This window comes from Triticum dicoccoides, chromosome 7B (genome assembly GCF_002162155.2).
Source record: "Triticum dicoccoides isolate Atlit2015 ecotype Zavitan chromosome 7B, WEW_v2.0, whole genome shotgun sequence".
In the NCBI taxonomy this organism is placed as follows: domain Eukaryota; kingdom Viridiplantae; phylum Streptophyta; class Magnoliopsida; order Poales; family Poaceae; genus Triticum; species Triticum dicoccoides.
Window position 1 is genome coordinate 370,448,626 of NC_041393.1, and position 12,220 is coordinate 370,460,845.

The 12,220-nt window shown below is 47.8% G+C and overlaps 1 protein-coding gene across 1 annotated transcript in view; it reads right to left on the minus strand.

Annotated features, from left to right (window-relative positions):
• The window catches only part of LOC119338922 (PLASMODESMATA CALLOSE-BINDING PROTEIN 5-like), a gene marked incomplete at its 3' end in the record, with an annotated part of 3,324 nt that extends 644 nt beyond the window's left edge, over positions 1 to 2,680 (minus strand). Inside the window, exons 1-2 of the mRNA XM_037611130.1 lie at positions 2,200 to 2,680; positions 2,015 to 2,042 (exon numbers count right to left, since the gene is read on the minus strand). Of these exons, the coding sequence (XP_037467027.1) occupies positions 2,015 to 2,042; positions 2,200 to 2,554 (383 nt within the window). The remainder of the gene's footprint in view (positions 1 to 2,014; positions 2,043 to 2,199) is intronic.
• Between the last annotated feature and the right edge of the window lie 9,540 nt (positions 2,681 to 12,220).

The following is a 12,220-nucleotide window of genomic DNA, read 5'->3' on the forward strand; positions in this document are numbered from 1 at the left end:
TCTCAGTCAATCAAAGATATAAAAATCATACGAAGGATGTCAGTTAATCAAAACTGCTTCTTAGTGCAAATCTTCAAAAGAACAAATAGACCCAAAGTTGATCATTTTTCTTTGTTTCCATTACTGAATGTACAGCCAACAATAGATATGGTTAAGCAATGTGTATGTATATGAAAGCAATAAATTAGTATTTTATTGTGACAGAAAAATAAGTTAGCTACACCAGTACCACACCATCAACATGGATGAAACAGATCATAACCGTGTGAGCTAGAAGGATATTGACTTGCTAGCATAGTGGAAGAAAAACTAGTGCAGAGGCAGAGCCAGGAATTGAACATGGTGATGAGCCGAGTTGAAAGTTTTGAAACCCAGTCACATGCTCACTAGATTAATATGTGATGAATGGAGAAGGGGATTAATACTGGATTAGTTTCTATGAACATCACGTAACATCATTAAAACTTAGAAAGAATTAGCACTACATAATTCCAAAGATTGATTGGTTAGACAAGCCGCATTACTAGTCTTGACCATACTAGAAGTACAAGACTAAACGGGTATCATCACATGAACTCCGGGAAGAAAAAGGATAAGACTAATAGCATGCTTAGGTCCTATGATCAGACGAACACTTTCTTCATAGCTAGTGTTTATCCTAGTCCTGAGTCTAGTCTCAGCCACACAAAAAGGCCATGCAATCCATGTAGTTACTGATACAGAGATTTGGTCCTAACATCAGATGAACAATAGGACACACGAAGATCCCCTCCCTCCTCGAGCCACCGCCGCCGCTCTCCTCGACCCCCTCACTCTCTATCTCCTCCCTCCCGATCTAATCTAGGCAGGCTTCGAGCCGCCATCGCCCTTCTCCTCCCCGCCGCCGGAGCTCTGCGGGGCAAAGCCCAGGCAGGGGATGATGACGGCGGCCGGGCCTTCCTCCGCCGCGGCTCCGGGATGTGGTTGAAGTGGAGATCCGCGTGTGCGTCGTCCGGCGACGACGGCGCAACGGTGAGGGCCCCTCCGCCGTCGATGGCTTACCCAGGAGGCGTGGCGGTTCCGGGCGGTGATGCGGCTCCGGTCGTGCGGTTTCCCAGCGGCAGACGTCACCCATGGGCATGCTAGATGATGGAGGATGTCGGTCTAGTGGTCCACCCATGGATGGATGCGAATTTGCCAGTGAAAGCTTGGCTCGGCCTCGGCCAGAACCGACAAAGGCGGCACCTGCGGGCGTCGTTACCTCGTTGGAGGCGTTGTAGGGCGATTCACATTCCCTGTGTGCCTCGCAGGAAACCCAGATTCGGGATTTCCAGATCAGATGATGATGAGGTTCCTGCGTCACCCCCATGGGGGCATCATCTTTGGGTTGTACATAGGTTGGGGAAACAAGTGTTTGGTGGTCTCCGTATGCTTCTCGTCCGGTGACCAAGGTGGAGCGTCGTGCCATCTACAGTATCGGCGACGACAAGTCTTGGCGGCTCGGCGCTGAATATCATTTGATGGGCCCGCACAAGAGCCTGGGCTATCCGGCGTCGTGGTGGCGTCGACGGCATAAGGGTCTGGCAAGATCAATGCATTGATTAAGATGAGATGCGGAAGAAGGCGGCGACGGATTCTACAACGTGCGCATGCGGTGCACGTAGACGGTCTGTTAGACCGGTTGGTGCTTCCGGCTTGCCGACGGGCGGCATGGTGAGGCCCCCAGATTTCTTGGTGTGCATGGCACGAGGTCAAGGCACATCATCAATCCTGTAGTTAGGGCGACAATTTTCGTCAGGAAGGTGGTTTTGGGTCGATCTATGTAGTATTTGTTTTGTAAGGCCTTGTTGAATAATGCAATAAAGATGATTGTGTGCATTGCTCGATACAGAGGCCAGGGTAATCCTCCTTTCCAAAAAAAAACAACAATTTAGGCAGAAGGCCAGAAGATTAACTAATACTCAGCCAATGGCGAATGCAGAGATACCATTAAGGAGTGAAAACTGAACTTGGAGGCCAGGCGCGGTGCACAAACCTGGAAGGAAACACGCAGTTCCCATGACCTGCAAAAACAAATGCCGGCGGCAGCACCGACACCACGGTGTTACAACTCCATAGCATTAATCCAACATTTAACGAAAGGAAAACAATGCTTGATAAATTTGAAATCAACGGACGCTTCATCATTCACGAGAGGATCCGAGACGAGTCGGTGCTTACTAGGGTTGAGGCCGATGAGCGCGGCGGCGCCGGAGAAGTCGCAGGCGGCGGGGCTGGCGGCGCCGCCGGATCGGAGGAAGTAGTCGTTGAAGGCGTAGGAGGCGTGCGCCAGGAGGTCGGGCGGCTCGTAGCAGGCGCCGCCCTGCTGGATGGCACGGCAGTCGGCGCCGCCGTTGGGGCCGCAGGCCCAGTCGATGGCCGACTGCAGCGCGCCGTCCTCGGCGTTGTTCTTTGCCACGCACCACAGCTGCCCGCCTCCGCTCACCCCGACCGCCCCCGCGGCGCCGCCGACGGCCGCGTGGGCTGCAAAGAGGAGGAGGGCGAGGTGGAGGGAGGGAGGCGAGGCTGCCACCATTGGAGGGAGGCGATTTGGGGGCGCCGAAGGAAGTTCCTGACTTCGCCCGGCCCCCGCGTCGCTCCGCTTGGGGCGACTCGGGCGGCGCCGAACCCTAGCCGCCGAACCTCCCCTCCCGCCTCACCCCTCCCCCCTCGCCGCCGCCCGAGGGGATCTCCGGCGCCGCCCGCGGGGTCGTCAAGGACGGCGGCGGCGAGGATTTGCTGCTCCCGACCGGAGGGCTCCGGACGCCGAGGCGGCGGCCTCGGGTGGCGAGGCGGCGCTGTCTCCCTGCAAGCGGCGCCGCAGGTGGTGACCCTCCGTTCCCTTGGCCGCGAGGGTGGCGAGGGACGGCGGGAGTTGTCGCCGGTCGCGGCGGGTGCGACGCTCCCCTCGCCCGCGGCTGGATCTGAAGGCGGCCCCTTCCCCCACGCAGCACTCTGCCCCGCCGGATCTGGTCGTCGGTAGCCTCTGGCCGCCGGATCCGGCGTTGGGATGCCCGGAGATGCGGTTCGAATCGGGAGAAATCCTTGGCTGGGGTGCTCTAGCCACGAGGCGGCGACACCGGCCGGTGCCGCTCCCCTCCTTGGAGGCGCCGTCGAGTTTCGTGCCCTCTCCCTCCCGCTCCATGCCCGGGAGAAATCCCATGTCTTGCCGAGACAGGTCGACAACGGTGCAGCGTGCGCCGCCTCCTTCTTGAAGGTGCCGGCTTGGGCAAGGTGGGAGTGTGCTGTGGTGCTGGGCGGTGGTGGCTGGGTGGCTGCGTCTTCGGCGAGGGATTTGGAGCATGATGCTTTGTATCTGATCCAGTTATGGAGGCTCCATTTCTCCTTGCTGTTTGTTTGTTCAGTGACAGCTCCATTGTGCAGTTTTTCCTCTTCGTGCTTGTAGCAGTGGGCTGCGGTGTGGACTCTTCTGGTTCCCTTCGTGCAGCGGCGTGTCGAGCTGAGTATCTCCTTGGTGCACAGAATCATGCCCTTTCCTTGCTCTAGGGAGGGCAATTCCATCTTCCGGCGGTCCGGCGCCTTTCGAGCCAAGGCGAGGGGCAGGGGTCCCCTCCGGATTTGGAGAGGAGCGGCTTGGTTTTCGATGTGCACCTTTCAGGGTAGATGAGGGCTCGGTCCATTGACGTTGGGCAATGGCTGCCCGAAGCTCCCCTCTGTTTGTCCTACTGTCTATAGTCCACTTGGAGGACTCCGTTGACTACATGCTAGTGCTTCTCTGTTTACTTCTATAGGGCATGTAGTCTTTGGTGCTTGTAAGCTGCTTCAGCATCACCGTGTACCTGCAGTTTATTTTCCTTTCTGTTTTCCGTTGGTTGTATTGGTGGCCTTGTGTAATCCCTGGCCGGTTGATGGCTTTGTTAATTCAAAGTCGGGCTCTCCTTGAGCCTTCGTTCTAAAAAAAATTTGGGGGCGCCGGATTGGAGGACGCGGATGGCGCTGTTGCGGCTTGAGTGGAAGAAACAGCTCGGCGGGGAAAGCACAGCAGAGTGAAGTAGGGTGCTGCCGTAGCGGAATGTGCGACAGCACGGCGCGTCTCGAGGAGCTTTCGCCCTCGCTTCCGGCTGCTTTCTGGTCTGTACCGGACCCAGGAATCTGCTGCTCCTTTTTAGCTTTCCCTTCTTTTGTAAACAAAAACTAGAAAATGCCCCGCGCCATTGCAGCGGGAAACGATTAGAACTTTAGAAGTAATTTGAATTTCGAAATGAGTTTTTGTTGGACTAAGAATTTCAAATTGTTAGTGATCATTCTTGTCAGAGAAGAATAATAAAAACGTTTTCTATGATGTCTAATTATGATGGGAATGGGTCGGCCCCGCTCTAGCCCGGGCCCGTGGCAGTTGGCCCCGCTCCTATTTCCAGGGACATGGAGCCGGTCCAACAGACCAGCAATGGCTGGCCTCATATCCAATTGAATAACATGATCCAACCCACTTTAATATTACAAAATAGAGAGTAGTGACACAATAACATATTTTTGTATAGCTTCATACAGCAGTACAATTTTTTTTTGAGAGTACGCAATTGCGTACCTTAGCTTCATAGAAGGTAGAAATATGTACAAGAAGTTGATGATTACAACAAGGCCCTAGTACCACACTCGTGGTCATCAACAGCCCTCGGTACTCCACTCCTAAAACTCTACTCTACTACTCACAGAAGATGTTTAATCCGTGTCCTCCCGCCCTAACCCAAGAGCGTAGATCGTCAAAGATCCGACATGTGAAGTTGATGACTGTCGAGACCTCCCTCGTCGGACCGAACACTAATCCGTTGCGAGGCTTCCAAAGGCTCCAACAAATGAGCATTACGACCGAGTCAAATCCCTTTTTGTTTCTCTTCGGCATTTACTTTCAAGCTTGCAACCACCACTCTGCAATCTTGTCATTTGTCGTTGGTACCAAGATGATGTTGATCCTGGCCCGGAGGAAACACCAGTGCCAAACTTGCCGAGCAAAGACGCGGTGGAGCAAGATGTGATCAACCGAGTCTTCCTCTTGAGCGCAGATGTAGCAAGCGGAGGCTTGGTCTTGCAGTCCGTGGTGTAGCCGTTGATCTGTCGTCCAAAGCCGGTATTGTGTAGCAAGCCACATGAACAGCTTGCAAATAGGGGCGCCCAACATTTATAGATTGCCGGGACCGGGCCGAAGCGAACACTACCATGCCACAACATGTCATATGTAGATCTCGAGGTGTAAGAGTCGTTGTTGTCCCATCGCCATATAGGGGTATCACTCTGCACCGGATCAAGGACCATGTTGATCATAATCTCCCAAAGATAGATGATCTGTAACATCCCATCCACAAAGAGATCTCCATTAATGTCATTTGCCCATCGATGGGAGAGCAGTGCCTCACGGACAGTGCGCCTATTCACCACTTGTGTGTGGACTCGCGCAAAGACCAAGGGCGCAAGCTCTTCCATAGATGATCCATCGATCCAACGATCCTTACAGAATAGTTCTCGCTCTTCGTTTCCCAACTTCCAATGAACTATGCTATTGAAAGCCGCCTGCACTTTGGCACCCATTGCCAGTGGCAAGCCCTGCCAGGGTCTAGCCTCGTCAGTGCGTTTAAGCCATTCCCATCTTAGTCTCAAAGCCAGCCCGTGCTTGTTAAGGTCTAGCACTCCCAGACCACCAAGTTGCTTGGGCCGACAAACCCTTTGCCAAGAAACAAGACACTTGCCTCCATGAATATGCCGAGCCCGCCCAGAAGAATGCTCGACAGCCTTTGTCCACGCGATCCAGAGCCCATTTTGGCATGACTGCCACTAGCATGTGGTGTGTGGGTGTAGCTCTGATCACTATGTTAACCAGAATTAGCCTACTGTTCGGGAATGTTGCATGGAAAACAAAAGAAATTCTATGCACAAGCAAGATCTATCCATGGAGATGCATAGCTACGAGAGGGGGAGAACATCTACATACCCTTGTAGATTGCTAAGCGAAAGCGTTTATCAACGCGGTTGATATAGTCGTACACCTTCATGATCCGTCTTGGTCAAGTACCGAACGTATGGCACCTCCACGTTCAGCACACATTCAGCTCGATGACGTCCTCGCCTTCTCGATCCAACAAGAGAGGCGAAGTAGTAGATGAGTTTCGGCAACACACTATTGCAGGATGTTGCTAACGCGATACTACTATCAGAGACCCTTCAATGAAACTATGTGCGATGCAATAATTGCAAACGGTGATGTAAAAAACCGTCAAAAAAGGTGCAAAACATTTGTGATGACGGATGCATCAAACACGGTTTAGATTTTAGTTGCATGTGCGATGCAGGGCATACGGTTCAGTTCAATGAACTGTTTGCGAGGAGGCGGAAGAACAGAAACGGGCAGCCAAATGAAGGTGTGTGCGATATACGACATACACTAGGATGAACTGTTTGTGATTAGGCGAAACAAAAGAAACGGTCAACCAGATCAAGGTGTGTGCGATAAAGGGCAAACAGTTCACTCGGATGAACTGTTTGCATTGAGCCAAAATAACAGAAACGGTTCAATATAACAAGATGTGTGTGATACATGTCAAACAGGTCTGTAATCAAAAATATGTGCGAAGACCAATAATAACACAAACGATTGCTGCTAATAATACGTATGTGTTGTGCGATGTGATATGCTCTGTCTACACAACATCTATTGGCCATTGGGCGACGGGCGGTCATCCGGGTACGCCATAAGGATGCGAAGAGGCATCCTTTATCAGCAAGGACTAGCTGTTCCACCAATAGCTCATCTAAGAGAACTCTCAAGTTAACTATGCTCAGGCTGGAGCAGCCATCAGATGGGTGACTGGATGGGAAGTTGTCTTGATATTAAATTAACTGATGGGATGGATCATAGACCTCTATGACCCATCCCATCAATTAAATTAACCTCGAGGTCCTTGTTTTTTTAACACATGTTAAAGAAGGTCTACCGCATTACTTTTTGACAACGTGCGATACGTGACATACAGTTAATCCATCCGAGCTATTTGTGATGGAATAAGCCGTGTGTGTTGTGGGCAAACGCTTGCTGGTATACAACCGTTTTGCGATTGATGAATTCATCACCGACGGGTTCCCTATTGTGGTCCGTGTGCGATGTGATATGCTCTGTTTGCACAACACCTATGCTCTATGTACAAAATAAGAACATATATATACTTATAACAGGACATGATTGCAAAACCAAATTAAACATCCAATTACGTTATATAACAAATACCATAAATATTGCAAGGTCCAAATTCCAAGATTACAAGGTTCAAGCTATTTAGACGCATAAAATTCATTTTCCTCAAAATCTTTTTCATGCATTATTTTTGCGAAAGGATCGGCCACCGAGAAGTCATATAGTGGCTCGATACAGTGAATTCCGAATAATCTGTCATATGAAGTTACAAACTGAAATTCAGCTTGTGTAGAGCCTTTTCCATTCAGTTGTGGACGCATGTGCTCTTTAGCAATCCATTCACTTATGCGCAGTAAATATAGGGCAAACCTCATTACCTTGAGCAACCTTGCTTTCTCAACAAAGAACCTGGCGAATTTAATTTCTGGTGTGGTGCCTCGTTACTCGTTAAAAGTAATTTCTTTGATATGAAGATCAAGGCATTCAATGGGATTGGTATATTCCCCAACATTTTCTACTTTCGGGACTGCTAGTATCTGCAAACGAAGACAACATATTAGTGCATAGCTGTAGATTTGAACACTTCGGGCCTCTGCAGGATTTCTAAAATACACGAAAAAGAGTGAAATGCCACCTTCAATCTTCCATGACAAACTTTTATCACGAAAGCATGTCGGGCGAAGGAATAAAACACGTACAATACTAGCATCTCCAAAAAAATGTATTGAAATCCTCCAAATTTCCTTTAGAAATCATTCTACATTTGTTATTGTAATCATGGGTAAAAGTAACAAAATTGAGCTCCATTGTGGTTAATAATTAATAGGAAAGGAGCATCACCTCGATGTATAGCTTCTCCGTGCAAGGAAAGCATCTAAGGAATCTAACAACTTTATCCAGATCAGGGCCGACAAATTGTAGTGCCAAGATCTTCACTATGCGCAAAGGCTGGGTCAAGCTTGTGGGAATCATTTTCTGGATGACAAGCGGACATATAGATCAACAACAATTAGATAAAATGTGATGACTAAGGAAGTCCGGGATTAAGGGGTCCTCGAACAGCCAGATTATATGCGTATGCCGGACTGTTGGACTATGAAGATACAAGATAGAAGACTTTGTCCCGTGTCCGGATGGGACTCTCCTTTGCATGGAAGGCAAGCTTGGCGATTCGGATATGAAGATTCCTTTCTCTGTAACCAACTCTATGTTACCCTATGAAAGTGCAACTATCCCTAGGTGGTTTTGGTAATTCATAACAACATATAGCTCATTGAGCTAATGCTATTCCAAGACTAATATTTCAGGAAAGCTCAATGAATGGCATGGCATGGATGATGAAAGTGGATCCCTCAAAATATCAAGGACAAAGGATTGGTTCAAGCTCAAAAGTTCAAGACTCTTCATTTTACATTTTAGTGATCCAAGATCACATTGAGTCTATAGGAAAAGCCAATACTATCAAGGAGGGATGAGGTGTTGCTTAATGAGCCTCTTGCTTCAAGTGCTTAGTGATATGCTCCAAATACCCTCAACTAATTTCTCACATCCTCATATGACCTAAACCCAAAGTCAAAATCGGTCACACCGATTCTTTCTATCTGGCGCCACCGATTTCAAATGTCATAGCCACTGCCACAAACCCTAGGCAAATCGGTCTCACTGATAGGGATCTCGGTCTCACCGAGATGGGATTGTAATCTCTCTGTTTCCCTTCGTAACATTTCGGTCCAACCGAAATGAGCGATCGGTCCCACCGAGATTGCAATGTAAACTCCCTGTTTCCCTTTCGTAACATTTCGGTCTCACCGAAATGAGCGAATCGGTCCCACCGAGTTTACCTGACCAACTCTCTGGAAAGCTTATTACCAAAATCGGTCTCACCGAGTTTGTGTAATCGGTCTTACTGAGATTACGTTATGCCCTAACCCTAACCATATCGGTCTTACCGAGTTGCATGTCGGTCCCACCGAAAATCCTAACCATCACTAGGTTTACTAAATCGGTCCGACCGAGTTTGTTGATTCGGTCCCACCGAGTTTGGTAAATTGTGTGTAACGGTTAGATTTTGTGTGGAGGCTATATATACCCCTCCACCTCCTCTTCATTCGTTGAGAGAGCCATCAGAACAAACCTACACTTCCAACTTACCATTTCTGAGAGAGAACCACCTACTCATGTGTTGAGGCCAAGATATTCCATTCCTACCATATGAATCTTGATCTCTAGCCTTCCCCAAGTTGCTTTCCACTCAAATCTTCTTTCCACCAGATCCAAATCCTATGAGAGAGAGTTGAGTGTTGGGGAGACTATCATTTGAAGCACAAGAGCAAGGAGTTCATCATCAACGTACCATTTGTTACTTCTTGGAGAGTGGTGTCTCCTAGATTGGCTAGGTGTCACTTGGGAGCCTCCGTCAAGATTGTGGAGTTGAACCAAGGAGTTTGTAAGGGCAAGGAGATAGCCTACTTCGTGAAGATCTACCGCTAGTGAGGCAAGTCCTTCGTGGGCGACGGCCATGGTGGGATAGACAAGGTTGATTCTTCGTGGACCCTGCGTGGGCGGAGCCCTCCGTGGACTCGCACAACCGTTACCCTTCGTGGGTTGAAGTCTCCATCAACGTGGATGTACGATAGCACCACCTATCGAAACCACGCCAAAAACATCCGTGTCTCCAATTGCGTTTGAATCCTCCAAACCCTTCCCTTTACTTTCTTGCAAGTTGCATGCTTTAATTTCCGCTGCTCATATACTCTTTGCATGCTTGCTTGAATTGTGTGATGATTGCTTGACTTGTCCAAAGATTGCTAAAATTTGCCAAACTCTAAAATTGGGAAAAGGTTAAGTTTTTAATTGGTCAAGTAGTCTAATCACCCCCCCTCTAGACATACTTCAAGGTCCTACAAGTGGTATCAGAGCTTTGGTCTCCATTTGCTTTGATTTCCATAGCTTTTGGTGGTCATAGCCTTGGTTTCACAACCTAGGAGAGCATGGGGTCTAGCGAGGGAAATTATCACCGTAGAGGTCCTTACTTTGATGGTACTAATTTTGCTAGTTGGAAACATAAGATGAAAATGCATATTCTCGGACATAACCCCGTCGTTTGGGCTATTATTAGTATTGGCTTGCAAGGTGAATTCTTTGATGGGAGAAAGCCGAACCATGAAGCTAATGCGGATGAATTGAAGATGCTGCAATACAACGCTCAAGCTTGTGATATCCTCTCCAATGGCTTGTGCCCTGAAGAATTCAACAAAATCAGCCGTCTTGAGAATGCAAAGGAAATTTGGGATACTTTGATTGATATGCATGAAGGTACTGACTCCGTCAAGGAATCCAAGCTGGATGTGCTCCAAAGTCAGCTTGACAAGTTCAAAATGAAGGATGGTGAAGGTGTCGCTGAAATGTACTCTAGGCTTGCTCTTATCACAAATGAGATTGCCGGCTTAGGGACTGAAGAGATGACCGACAGATTCATCATCAAGAAGATCCTAAGAGCATTGGATGGAAAGTATGATACCGTGTGCACATTGATCCAAATGATGCCAAACTACAAAGATCTCAAGCCAACGGAAGTCATTGGAAGAATTGTTGCTCATGAGATGTCACTCAAGGACAAGGAGGAACTTCACAACAAGTCAAGTGGTGCTTACAAAGCCTCATGTGAAGCCCCCACATCATCAAGTGAGAAACAAACCTTCAATGAAGAATTGAGCTTAATGGTGAAGAACTTCAACAAATTCTACAAGAGAAGAAGCAAAGAAAGAAGCTCTAAATCAAGGTCCTACAATGACAAAAGGTCTTCTAGTCGAGAGCGCAATTTCTACAATTATGGGAGACCCGGACACTATTCCAATGAGTGTACGACACCCTACAAAAGGAGAGAAGATTCTCCAAAAAGAAGAAGCAAAAGTGAAGAATCACCACCAAGAGAGAGGAGGAGTAGAGATGATCGTTATGAATGAAGACCCTCACGGAGAAGCAAGGATTCAGAAAGGAAGGACAAGTCATCAAGGAGCTACACAAAACGAAGACATCAAGCTCATGTTGTTGAATGGGTATCCGGCTCCGACATCGACAATCACTCCGAGAGAAGCTATCACTCCGACTCCGAATATACTCAAGATGAAGGTGTTGCCGGTCTAGCACTTGTGTCAACCAACTCCTACGACATATTTGACTCACCAAATGAAGGAATTGTAAGATGCTTCATGGCCAAAGGTCCAAAGGTAACACATCCCGAGTATGTTGATTTCAATAGTGATGAAGATGACTTGCTAGGTGATGATGATTTACTTGTTGACAACTCTAGTGATGAATACTATGATGAAACGTCAATTAATCATGCTAAAACAAATGACAATGATAAGGAGAAGATTGAGCTTCTAACTAAAGAACTAAACACTCTTAAGTTAGCTCATGAAACTATCTTCGAAGATCATCGTGAACTTTTAAGGGCTCATGAGAAGTTACGCTTTGAAAAGCTCAATCTTGAGCAAGAGCATGAGTTCTTAAAAGCAATCAATGATGATCTCCGTAAGAAAAGTTCTTCTTACATTGCCAAGTGTTTACTCTTATCTACTTACATGCCTCAAGTCAAGTCTAGTAACAAGTACAAGAAAGATCCTTCCTCTAGTAGTAACAATAATAATGCCAAATCCAATATTGTTGCTTCTAGTAGTTCTCTTGATTCCACTAATGATTCTCTTAGCCAAGTTACACTTGAGCAAGAAAATAGCTTATTGAAGGTAATTATAGAGAAAGGTGTATACAAGAGCCTTGCCGGGAGTAAGCAATTCGAGGAAATTGTACGCAAGCAAGGAAGGCACCGGAAGAATCAAGGTGTTGGTTTTGAATGAAAGTTCAATGCAAATGGAGTTGAGTGGGAAGAAGATCAATACCCCAAGACGAAGTTTGTTCCTCAACAAGAGAAGTATGATCCTACTTCCTTCAAGGGAACACAAGCACAAGATGATCTTCCACCATAAGACCACAAGAACAAAGGCAAGTACAAGCTTCAAGAGGAGATTGATGCATTTGAAGAAGCACCTAAGGCCT